Source organism: Yamadazyma tenuis, chromosome 1 (genome assembly GCF_029203305.1).
Source record: "Yamadazyma tenuis chromosome 1, complete sequence".
Lineage (NCBI taxonomy): Eukaryota > Fungi > Ascomycota > Pichiomycetes > Serinales > Debaryomycetaceae > Yamadazyma > Yamadazyma tenuis.
The window spans coordinates 1,448,443-1,473,658 of record NC_089461.1 but is presented as its reverse complement, the minus strand read 5'-3'; the positions used below and the strand labels follow the sequence as shown (position 1 = coordinate 1,473,658).

The following is a 25,216-nucleotide window of genomic DNA, read 5'->3' as shown; positions in this document are numbered from 1 at the left end:
CAAAACAGGTTGAACCCTTTAGAAGACGGGAGGGTTCAGGGCTTAGCATAAGATGAACAGGTTTTACCAAATCCTAACAACTCTATTAATAATGGAGCTTGAATGGGGTGATATACATAGAAATTTCGCCAATACGGCGTTAGAAATTGTGGAGTTAATGCCTAGAGTTGGTTTCAAGGACTCTGCAAGCCCACAAGCTATAAGTTTCTTTTTGCGCGATGGCCGGCTGCAAACATTCGTATTCCGAGGGCATTCACGGGTAGGCTGTGGGGGCTGCGCACGTGCTAATATGCAATGATGTGGCCTTTCCGAGGGCGTAAGCCGAACCCGGTTCTTCTCTGCAAGTTATTTTCTTACAAGCTGCAGCCTAAAAAGGTAGGAAGCAAATTTTTTTATAAAAGGTACCCTTTATCCTAGAATATTTTCCATTACTAGACAAATGGCTTTCTCCAACTTCTTGTCGAGAGAACCCCAGATCACCAAAGAGACGGAAATCTCTAAGGAAACCAAAGATGTTGAATATGATGATAATGGAGATTTGTCATCGGTTGATTCTTCAGTCCATGGTGCGGTGGTGCAAATCGACCAGAACACCAAGGAAATAGGGTTTATCTCTGCCACTTTCTTGTGTATCAACAGAATGATTGGTTCGGGTGTGTTCTCGTTAGGTTCCACTATTTTCACCTTAAGTGGAAGTGTGGGAACCTCTTTAATGATGTGGCTTGGTGGATCTTTAATTGCCTTTAGTGGGTTGTTGGTGTATATGGAATTTGGACTGGCCATTCCAAGAAATGGAGGAGAGAAAAACTATCTCGAATTCGTTTACAAGAAGCCAAGATTCTTGGCTACAACCATGTACGGATCATATGTGTTCTTTTTAGGATGGGCAGCGGGTAATAGTGTCGTTGTTGGTGAATATTTATTAAATGCGGCAGGCAAAGAAGTCACCCAATGGAACTCTAGAGGTATTGGTGTGGGAGTTATCACTTTTGCATTCTTGGTCAACGCCATTTCCGTTAAGGCTGGTTTGTACTTGGGAAACTTTTTAGGGATTTTCAAAATTACAATTGTGTTGTTCATCACCGTCACGGGATGGGTGGCATTGGGAGGTGGTATTAAAACAGCCCATTTCAAACCCACCGGTAACTTCACCAATGCGTTTGAGGGTTCTTCTCCAACTGGATACGGGGTTGTGAATGCTTTGTATAATGTTATTTGGTCTTATGTGGGATACTCCAATGCCAACTATGCGTTGGGTGAAGCCAAGAACCCAGCTAAAGTGTTAAAGGTGGCAGCTCCAAGTGCTTTTTTGCTGCTTACCGTTCTCTACATGTTGACTAACATCGCTTACTTTGCTGTGGTTCCAAAAGAAGAGATTGCTGGTTCAGGAAGAATCTTGGCAGCTACCTTCTTTAAGTATGCTTTCGGAGACACTGCGGAAAAGGCTAGTTCTGTGTTTGTTGCTTTGTCTGCTTTGGGTAACGTGATGTCGGTGATTTTCTCCCAAGGAAGAATCATCCAACAGTTGGGAAGAGAAGGAAGTTTACCAATTTCTAGATTATGGGCTACTTCCAAACCATTTGGAACTCCATTCATGGGTTTGGCTGAACACTGGATCGTCTGTATTGTCACCATGTTGGCTCCACCACCTGGAGATGCTTACAACTTTGTGTTGAACTTGATTTCCTATCCTTTAAATGTGGTGAATTCCTTTGTGGCATTCGGTTTATTATATTTGCATTACCAAAAGAGAAAAGGTGTTATTGAATGGAACCCTCCACTCAGATCTCCTATTCCAATCACCATTTTCTTCGCTTTGAGTTCATTATACTTGATCATAGCTCCTTATATTCCTCCTTCCGATGGCCAAAACGTCTATAATGACTTACCTTACTGGATTCACCCAGTTGTCACTTGGGGTGTTTTTGGTATTGGATTTGTGTACTGGTTGGTTTGGGCCAAATTGTTGCCCCACTTTGGAAACTACCAGATAGTGTCGAAGGAAGTGGTTGGTGACGATGGATTTTGGAGGAATAAGTTCTACAAGGTGTCCAACGATGAGAACAATAATGACATTCTCGAAGAGCAGTAAGTCAGTTAATAGTTTAATCCAAATAATAATTTTTCAGTTGTAGTGTATTCTCTATGTACAAATTTAAGCGTTTGGAGTCCTGCCTATGTATTATGCTTGCTTATATCTTGAACCTGTGTCCTTTATGTTCGTGCATTGGAGACCAAACGCCTCTCACCGATTCGTTGTTAGACAACACTTTGTGATTATATTTGAACAACTCATTTCCAGATCTCTGTGAATAGTCCGACAAAAGTTTTAACACTTCTGTGGTGGTCTTATTCCTAACTTCTACACTATCTTGTTTGTCGTGACTATAGTCGAACTTCAATACTGGATGGCCTGACTTCTTGACAACTTCCACGAAGATATTCAAATTTTCCAGAGCAAATTTGTTGATAGATCCTGTGGACAAGAGGTCTCTGATTGATTTAGAGGAGCCTCCCCAGTTGCAGTACTGGATGGTTACCTTATGGCATGGTTGGACGTAGGTACCCAAGCCGTTTCTTAATAACGAGGGTTTGAATATAGGTTTAACAGGCATTGGTGGAATTAAAACTTTTTCACTGTGGATTGTGCGACAAGAAATGTGCGACTGCGAATAAAGGTTGATGATGAGAGACTAGAATTAAACACCAAAAAAAATGGACACTCTGGAAAGGATAAAGGCAGAAAGTAGATACATACACTCTTGGTAGACAACCCTGTCGTACGAGTGTATTGCCGAAGAGTAGCAAAGCTCTTGAACTGGTTCCTACCCTTGACTCTATGGTCTCGCAGAATGCCTCAGAAGCTATAGATTATCCAAAAAAATTCAAACATCCCTAAACTGTTCACGACACGTTGTATCCGACAAGACATTTACCTCCATCTTTGACTACTCCAGCATTCCCTTCAATACATGTTTTACTCATCCTTTTAAATATGGCTGCGAAAACACCTAAAGTAGTTCGAATAAAAATCTAATTTCACTTTCAGAACCCATACCCCGTCACGAAAAGAGTCAACTTCCCCAGCTCAGCATATCCATGTACTACATTCCTATGTCAAGTAGTCCTTTTTACTCGTCACAAAGATTTGAAACACCGGTCACTTTGCGCTGAGTACTGCTCACCGAAAAAGAAACTTATAGAGAGATGAACTCTAGCTAAAGCACCTACTTTGAGCCCCATACACCAAGATAATGCTATCACCGGCTAGATTTTATGAAACGAAGGTTTGTACACCAACATTTATTTCCCTAGCACGAGATTTCTAAAGCTACTATCAAAAGTTGCCAGGTGTTTAGCCAGAAAACACTCACGCGAGCACCAATTGCCGTTTCCTCAAAGGGTAAATCATCCCCGACTAAAATTCGCAAACGGCATCCACAGACGGCGCACCCGCGGTTTCCTCGTTATCTGTTACCATCCATGGAATTAACACATCAATATGACTTAGTCACTGTTGGTGGCCTTAAATACCCCCAAGACGCCATTAAAAAATTTTCATTCAACTACGACACATCTATGACAGACTATAGATCATACCAACAAGTGGTGGACCTAGCCATACGACACCCCGGAAAACAAAAAAAATCTAAAGTGGCTAAAAAGACGGCGGCTGTTCCAGTTTCAGGTAAGACCCGTACCAAGACAGGATGTTTGACCTGTAGAAGGAGGAAGAAGAAGTGTGATGAAAACATCGTCAACGGAAAGTGCCAGGGATGTAGTCGGAACTTCTTGGACTGCAGCTGGCCCGTGTTGAGCCAGTTGAAGGTGAGAGACGAGAAGGACCACATCATTGCCCTCAATGGCAGAAAGCTCAGTGTATCAAGTGATTGCAGCGACTGTCTGACCGTGAGTGCCCTGACCGTGGCCACCATGAGCTCAACCAGTCCACAACTTCATGCATACTCGAGTCCGAAGTACCACTCGTATCCCAGTCCCAGGTCTCCTACGATGGATGAGATGCCTATCAAGCTTCCACCATTACGGTTGCCAGAACCCAAACAACAACAGAACCCTACCCCTCAGTTTGTGGTGACGTGTGTTGACAACTGCCACCTGAGTTTCCGGAGCTGATGAGCTTATGAGAACATACTACGACTTATGACTGCACTATTTTGCACCCATGGGATGGGACAATTACTTAGACGATCGAACATGATTGTCAGCATGATAAATATACCAATATATTACAAAGTTAACTATGTTGTAGTCCACCGCCATCTCTGTGCGTTCACTTATCCTATAGTAAATACTAGCTGACCTGAAATCTTGATAGTTAACTGTGTACGCATTGGTGCAAATTTTCCACAATGCACCGCATTACTGTTTTAGTACATAGTTAACTATCAGCCAGTGAGGGTTGGGACTTGCCAATAGAGAGGCAGCCGCTCCGGAAATTAGTCCGCATCGGGACTTTAAGCTCTCCGATTGCCAGCCTGTGGAGAAACTTATTTATATTATCTTTGTGATATTTAGGTATCTTCTATAATACCTATCTTGTATGTATATTTCTTATCTCACCTAAGCAACAAAACTGTGGGACTTGAAATATTTGTTGCATGTTTTGCAACTTTTGCTCTCAGAATTGGTATCTATTGGATGAAGACCTTCCCGGATCGTATGTCCGACCGCACTGGTCCCAAATTTGCACGTGCGTTGTCGCAAGATGAGTATCCCATTTAGGCTCCGCTTCCGATCTCGATAACTCTAAAACCTGATGGGAACATTAACCCGAAGCATCTACCAGAGAACCATGCACACCCATAGGATACAGTCGGAGACCGTGCACCCCTCACGGTAAATGTCTACCAAATTTTATAGACCCCGGAAAGTTGAAATCCAGGATGGGTTTGTTTTCCTCTTTAAAGTAGATGTGCATGAACCTATGCACTGTAGTTTGTTATAAAATTCTCTCCTAACCCGTCTACTTTCCTTTCCGGTTTTTCATCTCTTTACACAAAATGTCCAACGCCGTCAAGTATGGAAACTATGATATGCACTTTGTGAAAGGAGTCGACGAGATGTTAAACGATGGTACATTAGTTGTTAGTGCCGAAAACAGAAGCACTTCCAAGTACCCGGAATTCTTGCCAACCTGGAATCCTAACGATAAGCTCCCCCCATTGAAGTTTTTCAAACATGAAGACCCCGGGTGCCGTGCCGACCCAAAGTTTCCCAACTTGCTCCCCAAAGACAGGGAATTTATCAATCAAAAAATCACCCCAAAAATGGGATCAGAGATTCGTGGCATCCAATTGTCTCAGTTGGACGATAAGGGCAAAGACGAGTTGGCGCTTTTTGTTGCACAACGCGGTGTCGTGGTGTTTCGGGACCAGGATTTCGCCGACAAAGGCCCTCAATTCGCAGTGGACTTCGGCAGGCACTTTGGGCCTTTGCACATCCACCCCACCGGAGGTGTCCCACGAGGGTTCCCAGACTTACATGTGACATACAGAAGGGCCACTCCTGGCGACTTTGAGAGGGTGTTTAGCTCCCAAACCCATGCGGTACTTTGGCACTCAGACATTAGTTATGAGTTGCAGCCATCAGGAACCACTTTTTTTTCGGTATTGGATGGGCCAGACTCGGGAGGTGATACTATTTTCGCCGATGTGGTTGAAGCCTACAAGCGGTTGTCGCCCGAGTTCCAAAAGCGGTTGGACGGGCTCCATGTATTGCATACCTCCGAAGACCAGGCCACAAACTCTAGAACTCAGGGAGGAGTTGAGCGTAGAAAACCAGTTTCTAATATCCATCCCTTGATTAGAGTTCACCCCGCCACTAAGGAGAAGTACATCTACATTAACCGGCCATTTTCCCGTAGAATCGTTGAGTTGAAGGAGCAAGAATCGGCTTTTTTGTTGGAGTTTTTGTACAAGCATATCGAGCAATCCCATGACTTGCAGTTGCGGGCTCGGTGGGAACCCAAGACAGTGGTGGTATGGGATAACAGAAACACGCAACACTCTGCCATTATCGACTGGGACACTCCTGTTTCTCGTCATGCCTTTAGAATTGCTCCTCAGGCCGAAAGACCAGTTGAGGACTTGGCTGACTTGAACAAGGAAGACTATGCGGTTGGAGACGTGGGTGAGGCATTAGAGAGGGCTTTGAACCCATAGATGCTTATGTGGCACCTTAACATGGACTTTCTTCCAATACAATTCAACTCCCTTGTACCACTATTTAGATAATTTATTGAATGTCACCAAGTAGCTAGAGCCGATTAAAATTGTAGCTGCGAAAACTGGCCTTCCAAACCGGGTGAATCGCAAAGGTGGCCCACCACCTAAATTCCAATACTGCTGGAAAATGTAGACTGTTGGGTTCTCTTTGATTAGTTAGTGTTTCACCGAACTAAAAATACATCATTTTTTGCCCAATTGTTTCCTTCGCTGACGCATCTCTTCATTTCATCTCTATAATTACTTGAGATATTGAATCAGGCAGGAGTCATAAATGCTCCATAATTACAATGGATCTTGAAGAGGTTGTCGAACAACTCTTCCGAGGGCAAACCAAAGAGGAACTCAATTATTAGTTACCAAGTCAAAAACCGTTGTCATTGCTACAGTACCAATAATGACATCCTCAAGGTCATCATATGAAAATACTTTATTCCTTGGTTATCGGGATGATTTTATCAGTAGAAAGATCAGTGGTTTGACATTAAATGACCATAGCATAATACTGGGTAGCAACTAACCCTATGTCGGTGACATTCAATTCAATCTTATAAATCTGCCTCAAAGTTCATGAGCTTCAAGATCAATGCCAGGAGAATCATGTTTCTCTCTACAACCTCATACTTTTGTGGGAACCATTTGAGCGTAGTATTAAAATATGCTTTTACCTCCTCCTTTGTGCAACGAAAGTTCTTTATCCTTCCACAATTGAGATGTTCGTGATGAGTAATTCTGCGACATAATGCGACATAATGTGTGCGGCGGTGCAGCAATAATTATTGCATATTCGTTCGCATCCGTTGAGTTGTATCATCGTAAATTAGTGTGAGCTATATGTGATATAAACTATTTAATTAGACTGTTAAAGCAACTTTCACCACAATATAATAAGAATTTGGCTACAGTAAGGTTTCTATAGCACATTCTATCTAAAAGCGTTAAGAGAATTTGTTTACTCCTACTGTCAAAGTAAACTAGAAAATATATTTAGAAACGGCAATAAAACATGTACTAGAAAGATTAGCAGTCCCCCCTCTACGCGACATTTGTAACTTCCATATTTTTATTTGGTGATAAGAGTAGGTTCTTCACTGCAGAAAAATACCTACGTAAGTGTTCTAATCTCGAATCACTTGGATAAAGAAGTTTCTGTGCAAATTGTATGGTTTATACTAAGAATTCGACACCTGTCAAAAACGGTAACTCCTATTATACCCATGCCCTCAGTAGTCTCGCTAATTCCCTGAAAAGTATATTTCCGATTCCGTTCCGTGTCCGTCATTATGTCGCAATTGACGTCATTACTTTCTCTTCAAAGACAATAAAGAATTGCTGACCAGTATTGCAGAAACAGTGCCCCATGGTTTCCATTCATCCATGGTACTGACAGATCCCAAGTTCGTTGAATGATCCTACTCACGGTTCTTATATGAGGAGACTAACGACATATGTCGCGACTGTGCCTCGCAAACGATATTTTTATTCCCGAAAGGTGCTGCGGGTCGGCTATAAACTGTTGTTTACTAATCCAAAAGCTGCTCTTCTCAAAAATTTTCCCTTCTGTATTAGGAATATATATATTTGACGAACGGCGCCTTCAAATGAAATTTTTATTCTTCCAACAAAGTCTTAACTTATAATTGCATTATGGAAAATCAATCCGTGGGCTCCTCAAACAGCCGTAAATCATCATCAATCACAAAGGAAACTGATCCTGATGCTGTGAATCCAACAGTATTCGAGGGGAAGTTAGACACTCTGAACCAAGACTTGGAACTAGGACGCGAAGAACCTGAGATCTACTCTGGAGGCGACGAGTTGAGTAGATACGAATCTAATGTCTCTGCTTCAAGAACATTGAGCCGTCGTTTGACGGGTGCTGATGAGTTGATCGAAAAGGCCAAAGAAAGCAAGGAACCACTTCCACAAATGGGGGGAGGAAGACCATATCCACCAACCTTGCCTGATAGAGAACAATTCATAGTAAGCTACGATGGACCTGATGATCCTATCCATCCTCACAACTTTCCTTTGAGAAAAAAGGTAATTTTCTGCTTTATTGTTGGGTTCAACGCGTTGGGGATTGTGTTGGGTTCTGCCATGTTCTCATCTGCATCCGCCCCAGTCGAACTTCAATACCACGTTGGTTCAACGGTTGGAACTTTGGGCACATCATTGTTCGTATTTGGTTTCGCATCCGGCCCAATCATTTGGGGTCCAATGTCCGAGTTGTTCGGAAGAAAGAAGATTTTGGTTTGTTCATCTTTTGTCTACGTGTGCTTCTCGTTTGCTTCTGCCACTGCTGAAAATATCCAAACCATCATGATAACCAGATTTTTCGCAGGGTTTACTGGTGCTGCTCCTTTGGTGGCTGCTCCTGCTGCTATGGCCGATTTGTTTGGAGTCAGAACCAGAGGTCAAGCTACATCCATCTTCGCAATGGTGTTGTTTGGTGGTCCAATGATAGCTCCAATTTTATCTGCATTTATCGTGAAGAACCCTCACATGGGATGGAGATGGACTATGTACATCACCGGAATTGTGGCCGCAGCTGGTTTGCTCTTGGACATATTTGTCCTTGAAGAAACCCACCACCCCTTGATTTTGGTGAGAAAAGCCGAAATCTTGAGAAGAAGAACTGGAAACTGGGGGATCGTGGCTCCTCATGAAGAAATCACTTTGGATATTAGAGAAGTAGCTGAAAAGAACTTGACCAGACCTTTGAGAATGTTGTTTACTGAGCCCATCTTGTTCTTGATCACTATCTACAATGCTTTCATTTACGGTATTTTATACTTGTTTTTGACGGCAATCCCATTGATTTTCCAAGGTAAATATCACTTTATTCCAGGTGTGGCCGAATTGCCATATTTGGGTATGTTAATTGGTATCCTTATTGGAGGTATGATCTGTGTTTTCTTTGAGAGAAGATTCTTGAAAGCCATGGATGATAATGGAGGTAAGCCAGTCCCAGAAGAAAGATTACCACCAATGATGTTGGGAGCGTTTTTGTTTGCAGGTGGTTTATTTATGTTATGTTGGGCTGGTCACTACGCCGAGAGGGTTCATTGGATTGTCCCAACTTTGGGAGCTGCTCTTTCTGGTACTGGTTTAATTACCATTTTCTTACCATGCCTTAATTACATTATTGACTGCTACTTGTTCTTTGCTGCTTCTGCCTTGGCCGGTAATACCTTTTTGAGATCGGCATTTGGAGCCGTCTTTCCATTGTTTGCTAGACAAATGTTCGAACACTTGGGTATTCAATGGGGTGGAACCCTTTTGGGATGTTTTTCCCTCTTGTTGGCTCCAGTACCATTCTTGTTCTACAAGTATGGTAAAGCTTTGAGACAAAAGTCCAAGTACGCCTTTGACTTGTAATTCAGAACGATAGCTAGTTCCTCTCGCTGTACATATTTAATATAATTGCGTAATATGAAATGTGTTTTAATGAACGTGTATTATTATCTGTAAGTAATGTAATTTTCACAATTTTCAAAAGCCGCAATTTGGTTTAACAAACATTGTTCAAACTGAAGAGCTTTGACTATTAGTACAACAATACTACTTTGAGCCACTCAACTATAAACTTTGTTGAGCCGTAATTATCTACACCATCAAAAACTCACAAGCAATTGAACTAGACCACAGGAGATCATAAATATTAATGTAAATGCATATATTCGTTAATCGTACTAAACTACACAACGTTTAACCGGAGATTTCCTTGTTTACTGGACCGGCAGTATGGACTTCTTCTGAAGAGTAAACGGTGGGTTCAAATACCTCTTCGTGCTTGTCGTGTTGGATTCTGGTGGTGGTATGTTTAGATGCTTCATGAGTCAAAACATCGTCATTAGCGATCAAGTTAGCGTCGCTCAAGCTATGAAGGTTAAAGTTGATATATCTTTGTTTAGAAGAAAAATATCTTGAACTAGCAGGTTGGGCAGCTGGAATCCAGCATCTGGAAGCAGTCTTGAAGTTAGCGACTTTAAGTATTTGTCTGGAGCTCATTTATGAAAGAGATGAAAGTTGTTGATTAGAAATTTATCGAAGGGGGATCACTGGGGCTTTTATAGTTGAGAGATTTTGATGGTTCCCCAGATTTTCGATCCGTCAATCCGCAAATATTGAGTCACCGCATTATGTTTCATCCGAGCAATTTTTTGAGTTTTTTGAGTCATTTGGAATCCGAGGTTTGAACTCCGACTTTCTATGCGTTAGTTCTTATCGTTTCAATGTGTCTTTGATGTCCTCATATCTACAATATCTGGTCCCGTCCATATCACTAATCCCAACCTCTCCCCACAATCGCAGATAACTATCCCCATATTGCCTGATTCTCAGGGGGTTGTGCCGGGGCTGAGGATGAAGCCATTCCGCTCGCCCACATGGTAGAAGAATCCCGGTCACCCGAACCACACGGGTGCGGCGACGTGGGCCTGTGATTTTTGTCGCGGCGTGACCCACTTGTCCGCTCGCCCACACCAGTTTGATGGGGCGGTGGGTACACGCCCAAAGCTCTCGCTCGATCGCACTGGCAACTATTTTCTGGGGTGAAACTTGACCACAAACCCACAACACATCATGGGAACAGGTTGGAAACTATCACCTGCATTGCGAGAACAGCTATACCGATATGCTGGGTATAAGCAGACCTCTATTTCCTTGCGACAGATGGTCCAGTTTGGCCCGAATCCCAGTCCTGGTTCTCTCTTCCTTGCGTCTCAATTCATCGTTGAAGAATTACCTATCAGACTAGCCCTCAAAGTGAAGGACCTTGAAAATGCTCCTTTGGGTCTTTGTAACATGCCTTCCACCATCAAAGTTCAGAATTGGTACGCCCAGAGTTTTGAGGAGTTGGTCAATCTCCCCAAACCCACTGTCTCTGAAGAACTCCAGCGCCTATTGAACCAAAACGGCAACGCCCGCCGAGTGTCAGAGAACCAGATTCTTCACGAAGACAATTCGGTCTTGGAAGAGAAACAGAACCCTGTACATGAAGAGCTTAACAATCCTGCCATCAATAATGTGTTTAGTGACGACGGTATAATTATTCGGCACCCATCATCCAGTAGTGCTGGTGCCAATGCTAGCTCTGCAGCTGTCTCCTCCAGGTCCATGTCGGAGTCGCCTACTTTTGGTAAAACCTACTACACACCTACCGCCATGAATGCGGTGTGGCCCAAGGAAGTGTATGATTACAATAAATTAGTGCACGATGCGCTCTCCAAGATCAAGAAACGGCATGATGCTACTGTCGCTACTATGGCCCAGGGTGTTCAGGAGTGGAAAAATGAAAATAAGACAGTGTTTGTGAACTCGTCCATTCAGACGTTTTTGGACCGGTTTTACATGTCCCGTATTGGGATTCGTATGCTCATTGGGCAGCACCTTTCGCTTCATATGGCCCAACAGAAACCCAAGTCTAAATTTGCTGGTCTCATGAATGGTACCAGCGGTGGCTCTGGAAGTATGAAGGCTAAGAGTAATTACGTGGGGGTGATTTGCACCGACTGTAACGTGGGGGAAATTGCCGAAGATGCCATTGAAACTGCAAAGTACATCTGTGAAGAGTATTACGGATTATTTGATTGTCCCGAAATCCAATTGATTTTGACTAAAAACGAAATCCAGTTTATGTATGTTCCAGGTCACTTGATCCATATGCTCTTTGAGACATTGAAAAATAGTCTAAGAGCCACCATTGAGTTCCATACTCCGCGACTTAAACAGAAGATGATCGAGAAGAACCCCGACTTGAAACCCGAAGACATCGATATCAATGATCTTAAGTTCCCTCCTGTTAAGGTGATTATCAGTGAAGGTAGCGAAGATATCGCTGTGAAGATTAGTGATGAAGGTGGTGGAATCCCGCGGAGTGAAATCCCGTTGATCTGGACTTACTTATACACTACCGTCTCGCAGACCCCAGTGTTGGATTCGGAATATAACCAAACATCATTTAAAGCACCCATGGCTGGGTTTGGGTACGGATTACCTATTTCTCGACTCTATGCCCAATACTTCGGGGGAGACTTAAAGTTGATTTCCATGGAAGGCTACGGAACTGACGTGTACTTGCATTTGAATCGGTTATCTAGTTCGTCTGAGCCGCTTCCATAAGATTTGCAGCCATTTCACGAGTGTACGACCAAACAGAACAATATACAACTAGAAAATCATAGAGAATATTGGATGGGTACCCCATCACATTTGCACAAGCACCTCTTCGATCTATGATTCCAGAAAAACTCTTCATCAATGTCTTCTTTCCATTATATATCTGATCTATCTCTTGTCATCGTCGCACTTTTTCATCCTCGCTTTCACATTCAACTGTGTTCGCCCCGCCCAAAATCATCCGTTTCTCACAATTTCTCAATATTTTTTCTGTCATCGAACGCTTGTTTTTAATATCTAATGGCAGTACCAAGAAGAAAACCATGGGAAGCGTCGTCGGGCACATCGCTGGCGGCTCTCGCGGGTGGTGACTCCAGTGCTACGGCTCCGCAAGTGCCCCCATCCTTGTCATCCTCTGCTATGCCAACATCCACAAACTCAGAAGCAGCGGCAACTTCAGCTGCCATTCCAGAACGGCCTAGTGGGCTCACATCCGATCTCTCGGCGATGTCCAACACTTCGCCGTATGGCGCAGGCGCCCTGTCGTATGGTTCGAACACCGGCTATGGGTCCCGTTACGGTTCATCTTACGGCGGGGGATATGGCTCTAGCATGTATGGTGGTGGAATGGGCGGTATGGGTGGTATGGGTGGCTATGGATCCAGCATGTACGGTATGGGAGGATATGGATCCAGTATGTATGGCATGGGTGGCTACGGAAGTAGTATGTATGGTATGGGAGGTTATGGCGGAGGAATGCACGGACAACAAGGTATGGCTGGAGGGTTGGCCGAGGGAACTCAAGCGACGTTTCAGTTGATTGAACTGATCATTGGAGCCGTCGGAGGGTTTGCACAGATGCTTGAAGCAACGTATATGGCGACGCACTCGTCGTTTTTCACGATGGTGTCGTTGGCGGAGCAGTTTGGAAACTTGAAAAACGCGCTCGGATCGTTGCTTGGAATCTATGCCTTGATAAATTTCGCCAAGAAGTTGTTCTATAAAGTAACAGGCCGTACTTATAACTATGGACTTAACTTGAAAGAATTTAGTAAGTTTGAAACCAACCAAAAAAAGCTTGAAGATAACCTTCGCCGTACATCATCGGGTAAAAGCCGGATCTCACTCAAGCCATTACTTTTGTTTTTGGCGGCTTCGATTGGCTTCCCATACTTATTGAGTAAGGCAATCCAAAAGATAAATGAACAGCAACAAAGGAGGGCTTTAGCCCAGCAGCAGCCCCGTGATGGTGTAAATGGTGCTTTAGACCCTTCCAATTTGCAATTTGCTAAAGCTTTATATGAATTCAACCCTGAGAATCCTAATATTGAAATTGAGTTGAAACCTAATGATTTGGTAGCAGTGTTATCACGCCTCGATCCCTTGGGTAACGAAAGTAAGTGGTGGAAAGTAAGATCTCGTTCCGGCAAGGTGGGATATGTACCGTCTAACTACTTGACGGTAATTGAAAGACGGTCTACTCCTAAGCAAATTGGCCCAGAGCAGCCTCAACTCCCATTCCAACAACATGCCCCTGCACCAGAGATGGTGGAAAATGTGAATCCCATGGTGGAAGAATTCAAGAAGTACTAAAATCTTTAGTTCAAATTAACGACCATAACACGACATAATAACTAGCAAATGCTTCAAGTTTCATACATTTTAATAAATCTATTTAAATCAAACTCCATCCTCTGGACGGTTTTGTTCAGACTCAGCCTTCAGTCCTTTATCCTGTAAATTCTTGTAGCCCTTAGCGTTTTCACGAACTCTGTCCAAGTGTTCGCCAGCATTCACCTTTTCCACTCCGTCAGCTAATACTTCACCGGTTTTCTTGTTGGCCTTATCAGCTGCTTCACTTAAATTGTTGGGTGCAACCCTCTGAACCTTTTCCATGCCTTCAGCCAACACTTTACCAGTCTTCTTGTTGACCTTTTCAGCAACATCTCCGACGGTTTCCGGAGTCTTTTCAGCAGTTTCCATAGTGGCAGCCAAAAACTCGCCAGTCTTTTTATTGGCCTTTTCTAAGGTCTCTTTCACACCACTAACCACAGAGTAGGTTGGTCTGCTGTAGTGTAAAGATCTTGTAGGTTGTCTGTATAATTTGGATACGGTAGAACGGAACATTTTGATGGATGGGTATGAATAATTACTGTGGGGTCTTTATATAGTTTTAATTGGGAGCAAGCAATTATGGTGGTCCATGATCTCATGGTAATTGCTTTTGGCATTTGTCTTGCTGCAAAATTTTGGGTGTTGCTCTGTTAATTGTATGAGAGCCAATAAGGGGAAAATCTTATAAATGCTACATTTTAATTGGTTTAAACTGTTCCGGGGTTCTTTCATAAACTTCCAATATTTAGAAGTTGGCTTGTTTTTATAGATTTACATCAATGTGACAGGGTTTCGAGAATTAGCGTTTAAGCAATAATAGATTAACGTGAACCCTGATAGGTGCTGACCAAATCCTTCAAAAAACTGTGAAAAAAAAACTGAAACATTTCTTCATAAACCACGTGAAGTTATGTAGTCAATCCTTAAAGGTCACCTCTGCAGGGTTCTATTTTAAACCATTCTAAACACCACAAACCTCTACTTCCTTTCAATTTGCCTGTGCACGAGACAAAATGAATTGAAATCGGCAAACCTGTTCCCAAACAAAGAACGCGATTCAAAAATTCTAATAGTTAACAATGCTTTCCACACGAAATGTTCGTTTGATCGTGCCACTCATAGCTTTGATCACGGTTGTGGCTTTGGTGATATCTTCGTCTTACAGTCCCATCTCCACTCTGGTCCAAAAGGTGAAGGAAAAGGCTGCCGATGCTGTGCCATTCTCTACCGATGAGGAAGATAAGAACACACTTCAAGGAAAGCCTCATGTTGGTACTGAGGCTCCTTACGCGGCTGGCAAGCCCCTTTCAGGAGGCTCATCTTCTGGTGGAAGCGGCAAATACAAGGCCGACACTGGGCTCAAAGGTGGCGTTGTGGCTGACACATCCAACAGTGAAAAGTCCCTGGCCCAAAAGCTTTCGTTGGAAGGAGCCGGTTCTGACTCTGCGTTGAAACCACCTAAGGGAACAGCAAACAAAGGTCTTGGAAACGAGAAGTACGGAGACTCTGGTTCTGTTGCAAAGGGCAAAACTAATGGTGCTTGTAACAGCAGAGACTTTGTGGTAATGATCGATGCTGGATCTACTGGACTGCGTGTTCATGTTTACGAGTTTGATTCATGTGTTCTGCCTCCAGCGTTGATCCAAGAAACGTTCAAGATGAATAAACCTGGCCTTTCTTCATTTGACACCGACACTGTGGGAGCAGCCCATTCTTTAGACGAGTTGTTGGAAGAGGCTGTTAATACTGTACCAAAGGATAAACAAGGTTGTACTCCTGTAGCTGTCAAGGCCACAGCTGGTTTACGTTTGTTGGGAGAAGAAAAGGCAGCTAATATCTTGAAGGAAGTAAGGAGCCACTTGGAAAAAGATTACCCATTCGCAGTTGTTGAAGGAGATGGAATTTCTATGATGGACGGTGCAGATGAAGGTGTTTACGCTTGGGTCACCGCCAACTATTTGTTGGGTAACATAGGAGGTGCTGAAAAGACTCCTACTGCTGCTGTGTTTGACTTGGGAGGTGGTTCAACTCAAATTGTGTTTGAGCCTCAGTTCTCTCTGGGTGAAACTATGGCCGATGGAGATCACAACTACCAGATTTCGTTTGGAAACAGAGACTACACGTTATATCAATACTCTCACTTGGGATACGGATTGATGCAGGGCCGCAACAAGGTTCATGGAGTGGTAGTTGAACTGGCATTGAAATCCGGTACTAAATTGAAAAAGTACACCAAGAAAGATGAATTAAAAGACCAAAAGGCTCTGGTTACATTAAATAATGCTTGCATTGCTCCAGGAGTGGTGGCTGAGAATGTTCAAGTTGAACTTGCCAAGGATGAATTCTACTTGGTCAATATGAAAGGACCAGAGGCTGACTCTTCTATTCACGCCGGTGCCAACTGTCGGTTCCTTGCTGAGAAGGTATTGAACAAGGATATCGAGTGCTCAGAAAGTCCATGTTCCTTTAATGGGATTTACCAACCTTCCTTAACAAAGTCTTTCAATGCCTTAAATGACATGTATGTTTTCTCATACTTCTACGACACTACCAACCCATTGGGATTCCCATCCAGCTTCACTGTTGGAGAGTTGAGTGAATTGGCCAAAGTTGTATGTGGGGGTGAAGCGTTTTGGGGAAGTGTGCTTCTTGATGACGGGGTGGGCAAGTTGAATAAAGAGCCCCAATGGTGTTTGGACTTATCGTTCATCACCGCCATGTTACACACTGGCTACGATATCCCCTTGCACAGAGAACTCAGAACTGCAAAGACAATTAACAACAACGAATTGGGTTGGTGTTTGGGAGCTTCTTTGCCATTGTTGGAGAAATCTAGTGGTTGGAAATGCCGAATTCTGGAGGTGAACTAGCTAGAACTAGTCACCCGTATCTTATTACATATGGATATAGTTTAGCTTGTTTGCAAATGATTAAAGTATCGTTAATATTGAATTTCACACCTATTCTAGAAAGCTTCGTAGGTCAATGTTAGCGACTGGCCTTTTTGCAGCTCTTCGAAAATCGCGAAACGCCCCTAACTTTATTACTCATACTGCCCGAGCACAAACTAACAAATAGTCTTTCCATCCTCCATTGGATAGACTTCAATTCCCTCTCGGTAACCCAAAAATAACCGCCACTGGTTCTGTGACGTACATATTGACGTTTCCTGCACACATTTTCCCTTTCCGATAGTGTTTCCAGTTCTTGGTGGAAGACTCATGACCGCCAAAGATTCGGACATCCTCTTAGACACCACTACCGAAGCTGATATGGCCATTGCGGTGTCCCCAAAGTCTACTGCCATCGAGCCTACCAAGGAGGCACCTTTAGTGCCATCTTCCCCCGTCGCTGTAGCCCCGGGCAGTGCTGTTTCACGAAAGCCCTCCGGAGGCGCTCACAAAAATGGTGTTCGAAAGCACCGTAAGTCGCTAAGAGAAGGTGGCCTGTCGCTGAGAAGTACTTCACCAGATGGGTCATCCATCCGCCGTGTTCCCCCCAAGATACACAACAAATTGTACTGTGAGCAAGTGAATAAGATAAAACGTGCGCCATCTACTGTCCTCAACAAGTTGAACCACGACGAGTTGAAGTCAGTCAGATCACACACCGAGTTAGCGGAGACAGCCAATGGTGTGCGTATGTTGGCCAGAAACCTTTCTAAGGCGACCATCCATCTTGATGTGAAAACCATCATGGTGGTTACCAAAGCCCGTGATAACTCATTGATATTTTTAACCAGAGAAGTTGTAGAGTGGTTTTTAAAACGGAACAAAAACATCACCATTTATGTGGACTCGAAGCTAGAAGCTCTGAAGAGGTTTAATTATTCAGGTTTAGTGGAAAGTGTTCCAACCGCTCGTCAATATGTCAAGTTTTGGACCAAGGAGTTTACTATCAACAACCCTGAGATTTTTGATCTCGTATTGACTTTGGGAGGTGACGGAACAGTGTTATATGTATCAAACTTGTTTCAGAGGATTGTACCTCCAGTTATCAGTTTTGCCTTGGGATCACTTGGATTTCTTACTAATTTCCGCTTTGATGACTTCCGCTCAAAGATGTTGAGCGTGCTAGAAAGTGGAGTCCGAGCAAATCTTCGTATGCGGTTCACTGCCAGAGTTCATCGTCTGGATGGACAATTGGTGTGTGAACAACAGGTGTTGAATGAATTGGTTGTTGATAGAGGTCCCAGTCCGTATGTGACTAACCTTGAATTATATGGAGATGGTTCATTGTTGACAATAGCACAAGCTGATGGACTTATTATCGCAACTCCTACCGGCTCTACAGCTTATTCTCTTTCTGCCGGAGGTTCCCTTGTTCATCCCGGGGTCAGTGCTATAAGCGTTACACCAATTTGTCCTCATACACTCTCGTTTCGGCCTATTCTCTTACCGGACGGAATGTTTTTGAAAGTCAAGGTCCCTTTTGCTAGTAGACTGACTGCTTGGGCCTCTTTTGATGGTAAGGTCCGTACTGAGTTGTTACAAGGAGATTACGTAACTATCCAGGCATCACCATTTCCATTTCCAACGGTGATTTCTTCCAAAACAGAGTACATTGACAGTGTGAGTCGAAACTTGCACTGGAATGTACGGAAACAACAACGGCCATTCAGTGACTACAAGTTGAATGATTCAAATGAAGATGTGGAACTGCAAATAGAGAGCTTATCATTAAATGCCTCAATAACTATCGACAATGATAATGCGGACTATGATATCAATTTCAGCGACGAAAATCCCGAAGAAAACACAAGCCAATACAGCTCAAGTACACGCAATAGTCTGGGTCGAGTAGGTATTCCTATCCCCGTTACTACAACTGCACCTGCATCTACAACTCCACAATCTGCTACTGTCACTGACGCGTCTACTACGACATCTAAAAACCTTAACGATTATCCACTCAGAGTTAACACGGCACAGTTTACACCCAACGGCACCAATGTGAATGCTTCTGATTGTTCAGAAATTGGAACGGGTATGTCTACACCCAGTGACACCGAAGAAGACATCCCATTTTTGCCCTCCCTCGGCGGAGGGCTCAGTACACCTCCGTCCCACACGATATCTTATACGAACTTGGAAGACAGGCACTGTTTCGCTCACCCTAATGCCCATGTAACATTCGGTTCGTCTTCATCCGATAACAGTGGCCACTCAAACTTTCTTTGAGTTTAACGATTTGAGGTTCTCACGTGATATGCCCTCGCCTAGCTAACCATATAGAAATTATGAACTTTAATTGACCACCCGCCAGTGTAAGCCAATAGCTTCTACAAAGTTCTCCACTATTCTATCTACTTCTTCACCATTCTTCTTTAGAGTGTGTTCACACGTTATCGGTCATGGTAGATGACACAAACGGAAAAAGCAATACCAGAGTCGTGTCTATACCCGATGTTATGCAGAATTTTCTCAGGCAAATTTTGCAGAGAAAAAATTTTATCTACACAAGTAACTTCACAACTTTGGTATTTGATATATTAATTTATACTCATCCAACTTATAGATAATCGAATTTAACTGTATTATACAGAAAGAATAACGAACGAAAAGAATAACTTAAAAAAAACAGTACAATATGACTGATCTTACCCAGAAAATGAACAACCTTTCTGTCAGCCAGGGCGAATCGCCCTCGACTAATTCCAACGGATCCGGTCGCAGAGGGGCTAGCGGATACGTTCCTCCTCACCGCCGCAACCGAGTAGGAGGTGGAGACGATGATGACGACACTTTTGGAAGTGGTCGTTCAAACAGATCCACACCAAATGGTGGAGGTTTTGGCGGTAACAATGGCCGTCGTAGCAACTATGGCAGTGGGAATGGTAACGGATTTGGCGGAGGCCGTCGTGGTAACTCCAGCGGTGGATTTGGCCGTGGTAACAGAAGACAACCTGGTGTGGGAAGATGGGTTGATGGAAAACACGAGCCTGCTCCTAAGGATGAAAGATTAGAAATCGAATTATTTGGAGTCGCGGAAGACCCTACTTTCCAATCTTCGGGTATTAACTTTGACAGTTATGATGATATTCCTGTCGAAGCTACTGGTAACGACGTCCCAGAACCTATCACTGCTTTCACAGCTCCACCTTTGGACCCATTGTTGGTTGAAAATGTCATCTTGTCAAGATTTACCAAGCCAACTCCAGTACAAAAATACTCTGTGCCTATTGTTGCTGGTGGTAGAGATTTGATGGCTTGTGCCCAAACTGGTTCCGGTAAGACTGGTGGATTCTTATTCCCAGTTTTGTCTGAATCCTATATGAATGGACCAGCCACTATTCCTGAAATGTCTGGTGCTTTCTCCTCCCATAAGGTGTATCCAACTGCTTTGGTCATGGCTCCAACCAGAGAATTGGTTTCCCAAATTTATGAAGAAGCAAAGAAATTTTCTTACAGATCCTGGGTGAAACCAGTGGTTGTATACGGTGGTGCTGACATCTACCCTCAATTGAAGAACTTGGAAAGAGGTTGCGACTTATTGGTTGCCACTCCAGGTCGTTTGAAGGATTTGTTAGAAAGAGGCCGTGTCTCTTTGGCCAACATCAAATATTTGGTCTTAGATGAAGCCGATAGAATGTTGGATATGGGTTTCGAACCTCAAATTAGACACATTGTCCAAGAATGTGATATGCCTGGTGTCCAAGACAGACAAACCTTGATGTTCTCCGCTACTTTCCCAAGAGATATCCAATTATTAGCCAGAGATTTCTTGAAGGACTACATCTTTTTGTCTGTTGGTAGAGTTGGTTCTACCTCCGAAAATATTACTCAAAAGATCTTGTACGTTGAGGACGACGAAAAGAAGTCTGTTTTATTGGACTTATTGAGTGCCGACGAAAATGGTTTGACTATTATTTTCACCGAGACTAAGAGAATGGCCGATAACTTGGCCGATTTCTTGTACGATCAAGAATTCCCAGCCACTGCCATTCACGGTGACAGATCTCAATACGAAAGAGAAAAGGCTTTGGCCTCTTTCAAGAGTGGTAAGGCTCCAATTTTGGTTGCTACTGCTGTGGCTGCCAGAGGTTTGGATATTCCAAATGTCCATCACGTTGTCAACTATGACTTGCCCAATGATATTGATGACTATGTCCACAGAATCGGTAGAACTGGTAGAGCTGGTAATGTTGGTATTGCCACTGCCTTCTTCAACAGAAACAACAAAAACATTGTTAAAGGTTTAGTTGAATTATTAGGAGAAGCCAACCAAGAAATCCCCGACTTTTTGCAAAAGATCTCCAGAGAATCGTCTGGTGGCATGAGGGGTGGTTCCAGTAGAGGCGGATCTAGCAGAGGTGGAAGAGGTCCAATCAGAGACTTTAGAAGATCCGGTGGAGCTGGTGGATCCGGTGGATCCAACTGGGGCAATGGTGGAAGCAGTGGTGGAAGCTGGGGCCAAACTAGCTGGGGTGGTAGTGGTAACGGTGGTTACAACTCTGGAAGTGCCGGTGGAGCTGGCCGCTCTAACGGTGGTGGCAGCTACGGCAATGCCTCCTCTAATGCGTCTTGGTGGTGAGATACCACCAAGCGCTCAAGCTAAGTATACACTTGGTTTTTTTGCATGAAGCTGGTATTAGCTAAAAAAGCCAGCATATTTACGATGATAGCAGATCATTGTGGTTCCAATTATTATTGTCAATGTCTCAATCTTATTATAATGCGTTGATATTTCCTTTCTTTCTTCATTTGAATTAGTTGATGTTGCTTTTGTTTTGTTTTGTTTTGTAAATTAGTTTGATTTTTTTCACGGGAGGAGTTGTTTGTCTGCTTTTCATTTATTGAGTGTAATACCTACGATTAAACTAATTTATTAGGATTTGTTGCTTCAAAATGAGGGAAAGAAGGTGAAATACAGGTTGTTTTTCTAGAACACAGATTATAGATTTAATGGGTTTAAACAGCAAAAGATTTTATGCTTTTATTTATTGGGTTCTTCGAAAAAACAACACAAAAAAGTTTTTATTGGATTTAGACATTGGGGTTTTTAAAAGAATAGGAATGCATTGTACAAGTGTATATATTTGAAATGTATAACTCTAACTGTAACATAATTGTAAGGCTGCAAATTCGCAGGTGAGCGAGTGCATCAATTATCAGGTTTCGCAGCTAAGCGAGGAAAAATCTGCTACAAAAAGCTCCATGAATCCCTATAATCTTAATCACTGAAGACTAGATAATAACTATTTGTGTACCTGAAATGACCTCCATAGTCCCCAAAATCAGCTTAAGAGACTTCGACAATAGGCGTGAGGAAATCAAACAACAATTGTACGAAGCAGCCACTAACGTGGGATTCTTTGTCTTAAAAGATCAAGAGAGTCCTAGCATCCAAGACATCGAAAAGGCCTTTGCGCACTCAGCAGACTTCTTTGCCAAACCAGACGATGTCAAAAACAAGAGACCGTTCGTCAAACTCGAAAACTGTGGGTATGAGTTCCAAGCCCAGGTTAGGCCATCAACTGGTACTCCGGACTTGAAGGAAAGCTTACAATTGCAGTACCACAAAAAGGATGAATATTGGCCAGATACAGATGATATGGGTGAGGATTGGGCAACGTTTATCCAGCAGTTCATGCAAAAGAACCAAGAGTTGTCGATGAAAGTTTTGAGCTGTCTTGCTGAGAGTCTTGGATTTGAGCTGGACTTCTTTACCACAGCCCACCAGATCGAGAAAACTACTGCTCAAAGCACCTTGCGATTGCTCCACTATCCAGACATTACCGGCCAGCACATAGCACCCAATTCATGGAGAGCTGGTGCACATACGGACTTTGACGTCATGACAGTGCTCTATCAAAGAACTGGCGACCTTGGATTGGAGGTTTGTCCAGGTAGAGAGGCGCATACTTCATTTGCTTCGGGTGATACCTGGTACCCAGTCGAAGCCCAAACTGGAGAAATCGTCATTAATATTGGTGATATGCTCATGTCTTGGTCAGACGATACATTGAAGTCGAATTTCCATCGGGTCAGAACGCCAATGGTGGGAGAAAACCAAAAGTCCCGCTATTCCATTGCATGGTTCAACCAGGCCAATAAAGATGTGGTGATTCAAGGTCCAAATAAAAAGTATGAGGCCTTGACAGCCAAAGAGTACATTACCAACGCTATGAAACGAAACTTTGCCAAGTTGTCTGAGAAGCAAGAGCAACTTGCTGTGAAGTCAAGCTAATTGTCAGAAAGCTACACCAGGGTGTCGGCTGGTGCATGACACATCATTATTTATCTTTTATGTATTGCGTTAATGAATATTTATTCGCGTGTTTTTTTATCTTTGAGGTATCGAGTTCTTCTTCCCCAAATCTATCACAAATGGCCCTCCGAAAACTGAGATTGCTCTTGGTAGTGGCCGCTGTGTTTATCGTCCTCCAATTCATGAGGTCGGGCCTTTCGCTCCCCCGCGTCGTGTCTCGAACCGAAGTTAACAGCAACAAGTTAAGGCTCTTGCGAGAGCTAGAGAAGAACCCCAAGTGGAAGACTGAAGGGTTCTATTTCCAATCCAATAATAAAGCCAGACTCCCCCAACTTTCGGTATTGAGGCAAAAGTTGGCAGTACTGTTTCCATATGAACCACAAAAGCCATTCCCCAAGTGTATCTGGCAAACCTGGAAAGTTGGTGTAGACGATCCAACTTTTCCTTTGATGTACAAAAGCTTTCAACAACAATGGAGCCAAATCAATCCCGGCTACAAGCACAATGTATTAGCAGATAATGATTGTCATGAGATGGTTGCAAAATTATACACGTCTGTCCCTGAAGTGGCAAAAGCATATCAGCTTATGCCCAAGAGTATTTTAAAGGCTGATTTTTTCCGCTACTTAATATTATACGCCCAAGGAGGGGTTTACGCTGATATAGATACACGGGGAATTAAGCCAATCGACTCTTGGCTTTCGAACAACAAAAAGCTATATAATAAGCCCAATACCGCAGGATTGGTAGTTGGGATTGAAGCTGATCCTGATAGACCCGACTGGAATGACTGGTATTCCCGTAGAATCCAGTTTTGTCAATGGGCCATCCAGGCCAAAAAGGGCCATCCGATGCTCAAGGACCTCATTGCCAAAATCACTGAGCTTACGTTGGAAAGAAGCAAAAATGGCCAGTTGAAGACGGTATTGGGTAAAGATGAGGGAGGTGATATCATGGACTGGACTGGCCCTGGAATCTGGACCGACTACGTGTTCGCCTACATGAACAATATTCTTCAGTCGGAGGCCAATATTAAGACAGGCCAGTATGATGAGATCATTACATGGGAACTTTTTACAGGAATGCAACTTCCAATTGGAGTTGATGATGTGCTAGTTCTACCTATCACGTCTTTCAGTCCTAATGTTGGTCACATGGGATCCAAGCCCACCAGTGATCCTTTGTGCTACGTTGAACACATGTTTCTGGGATCGTGGAAGCACGACGAGAAACCCCAACACAAACCTAAGAAGAACCATTAAGTAGACAATATACAGTTTTCGCGGGGACCTCAAAAGTAGTTGATAACATCACCCCATGAACAAACCCGCATTGGTGGTTATTGATTTGCAAGAAGATTTTCTTCCTTCTGATGGCTCTTTGGCAGTGGCTGGCGGAAGGTCTATTGTCGAAGGGATCATTGACCTTTTGGATGTCCAAAAGTTTCCGTGGGCTGCTGTTATTGCAACCCAGGATTGGCACCCTCATGATCACATATCATTTGCTTCTCAACACAGTGTGGAACCTTATTCTCAGTTGGAATTCACCCATCCGTTAGGGGAAAAGGACGAGACTGGTTCTGTCAAAACATTGACGCAGACGGTTTGGCCCGATCATTGTGTTCAGAATACGTTTGGTTCTTCTATCGATGCTGCTTTTCTCACTCAGTTCAACCAGGTGGATGGAAAGGTTCCCAAGGCCATCGTGCAAAAGGGCTACTTGAAGGATAGAGAGTATTATTCGTGCTTCAAAGATACATGGAAGCTCCATAAGACGGAGATGGAGGACACGTTGCGCAAGTTAGAAGTCACAGACGTTATATTCGTTGGACTTGCCTACGATTTCTGTGTAATGAACTCGGCTGTGGACTGCCTGCAACTGGGATTTACTACGTATGTCATCAAGTCACTTTGCAAAAGTGTATTTCCTGAAAATATTTCCCAAACTGATGACACTTATAGGAATGGTGGTGTCAAGATTCTCGAGTCTATTGATGACTATAGCTTTTAATGTGATGATGTCTA

General features: G+C 43.3%; 13 protein-coding genes across 13 annotated transcripts; 10 read left to right on the top strand and 3 right to left on the bottom strand. All coding sequences in view use genetic code 12, as the record gives it.

Moving 5' to 3' along the window:
* Positions 1 to 439: 439 nt before the first annotated feature.
* On the top strand, positions 440 to 2,092 carry MUP1 (methionine permease; the record flags this gene model as incomplete). The annotated part of the gene is made up of 1 exon (XM_006688854.2): positions 440 to 2,092. One exon carries the CDS (start codon positions 440 to 442, stop codon positions 2,090 to 2,092), a length of 1,653 nt encoding a protein of 550 aa, XP_006688917.1.
* A 100-nt stretch (positions 2,093 to 2,192) lies between these two features.
* Positions 2,193 to 2,615, bottom strand: MRPL51 (mitochondrial 54S ribosomal protein mL43; the record flags this gene model as incomplete). Its single annotated transcript, XM_006688110.2, has 1 exon — positions 2,193 to 2,615. One exon carries the CDS (start codon positions 2,613 to 2,615, stop codon positions 2,193 to 2,195), a length of 423 nt encoding a protein of 140 aa, XP_006688173.1.
* An 868-nt stretch (positions 2,616 to 3,483) lies between these two features.
* On the top strand, positions 3,484 to 4,134 carry PSN45_000715 (uncharacterized protein; the record flags this gene model as incomplete). The annotated part of the gene is made up of 1 exon (XM_006688109.2): positions 3,484 to 4,134. The coding sequence occupies one exon, from the start codon at positions 3,484 to 3,486 to the stop codon at positions 4,132 to 4,134; it is 651 nt and encodes a 216-aa protein (XP_006688172.2).
* An 887-nt stretch (positions 4,135 to 5,021) lies between these two features.
* On the top strand, positions 5,022 to 6,182 carry PSN45_000714 (alpha-ketoglutarate-dependent sulfonate dioxygenase; the record flags this gene model as incomplete). The annotated part of the gene is made up of 1 exon (XM_006688108.2): positions 5,022 to 6,182. One exon carries the CDS (start codon positions 5,022 to 5,024, stop codon positions 6,180 to 6,182), a length of 1,161 nt encoding a protein of 386 aa, XP_006688171.1.
* Positions 6,183 to 7,892: 1,710 nt separating this feature from the next.
* On the top strand, positions 7,893 to 9,626 carry FLU1 (Major facilitator superfamily multidrug transporter flu1; the record flags this gene model as incomplete). Its single annotated transcript, XM_006688106.2, has 1 exon — positions 7,893 to 9,626. One exon carries the CDS (start codon positions 7,893 to 7,895, stop codon positions 9,624 to 9,626), a length of 1,734 nt encoding a protein of 577 aa, XP_006688169.2.
* Positions 9,627 to 9,956: 330 nt separating this feature from the next.
* PSN45_000712 (uncharacterized protein) lies at positions 9,957 to 10,259 on the bottom strand (the record flags this gene model as incomplete). Its single annotated transcript, XM_006688105.2, has 1 exon — positions 9,957 to 10,259. One exon carries the CDS (start codon positions 10,257 to 10,259, stop codon positions 9,957 to 9,959), a length of 303 nt encoding a protein of 100 aa, XP_006688168.1.
* A 573-nt stretch (positions 10,260 to 10,832) lies between these two features.
* Positions 10,833 to 12,371, top strand: PDK2 ([Pyruvate dehydrogenase (acetyl-transferring)] kinase isozyme 2; the record flags this gene model as incomplete). The annotated part of the gene is made up of 1 exon (XM_006688852.2): positions 10,833 to 12,371. One exon carries the CDS (start codon positions 10,833 to 10,835, stop codon positions 12,369 to 12,371), a length of 1,539 nt encoding a protein of 512 aa, XP_006688915.1.
* A 297-nt stretch (positions 12,372 to 12,668) lies between these two features.
* Positions 12,669 to 13,961, top strand: PEX13 (Peroxisomal membrane protein PAS20; the record flags this gene model as incomplete). The annotated part of the gene is made up of 1 exon (XM_006688103.2): positions 12,669 to 13,961. One exon carries the CDS (start codon positions 12,669 to 12,671, stop codon positions 13,959 to 13,961), a length of 1,293 nt encoding a protein of 430 aa, XP_006688166.2.
* An 87-nt stretch (positions 13,962 to 14,048) lies between these two features.
* PSN45_000709 (uncharacterized protein) lies at positions 14,049 to 14,495 on the bottom strand (the record flags this gene model as incomplete). Its single annotated transcript, XM_006688102.1, has 1 exon — positions 14,049 to 14,495. The coding sequence occupies one exon, from the start codon at positions 14,493 to 14,495 to the stop codon at positions 14,049 to 14,051; it is 447 nt and encodes a 148-aa protein (XP_006688165.1).
* Positions 14,496 to 15,061: 566 nt separating this feature from the next.
* On the top strand, positions 15,062 to 19,162 carry UTR1 (NAD(+) kinase; the record flags this gene model as incomplete). The annotated part of the gene is made up of 2 exons (XM_006688101.2): positions 15,062 to 16,820; positions 17,187 to 19,162. The coding sequence occupies 2 exons, from the start codon at positions 15,062 to 15,064 to the stop codon at positions 19,160 to 19,162; spliced, it is 3,735 nt and encodes a 1,244-aa protein (XP_006688164.2).
* A 409-nt stretch (positions 19,163 to 19,571) lies between these two features.
* Positions 19,572 to 23,171, top strand: DED1 (DEAD-box ATP-dependent RNA helicase; the record flags this gene model as incomplete). The annotated part of the gene is made up of 2 exons (XM_006688100.2): positions 19,572 to 21,447; positions 22,210 to 23,171. 2 exons carry the CDS (start codon positions 19,572 to 19,574, stop codon positions 23,169 to 23,171), a joined length of 2,838 nt encoding a protein of 945 aa, XP_006688163.2.
* Positions 23,172 to 23,311: 140 nt separating this feature from the next.
* On the top strand, positions 23,312 to 24,454 carry OCH1 (membrane-bound alpha-1,6- mannosyltransferase Initiation-specific; the record flags this gene model as incomplete). Its single annotated transcript, XM_006688099.2, has 1 exon — positions 23,312 to 24,454. The coding sequence occupies one exon, from the start codon at positions 23,312 to 23,314 to the stop codon at positions 24,452 to 24,454; it is 1,143 nt and encodes a 380-aa protein (XP_006688162.2).
* A 55-nt stretch (positions 24,455 to 24,509) lies between these two features.
* PNC1 (NAD(+) salvage pathway protein) lies at positions 24,510 to 25,202 on the top strand (the record flags this gene model as incomplete). Its single annotated transcript, XM_006688848.1, has 1 exon — positions 24,510 to 25,202. The coding sequence occupies one exon, from the start codon at positions 24,510 to 24,512 to the stop codon at positions 25,200 to 25,202; it is 693 nt and encodes a 230-aa protein (XP_006688911.1).
* Positions 25,203 to 25,216: the final 14 nt, after the last annotated feature.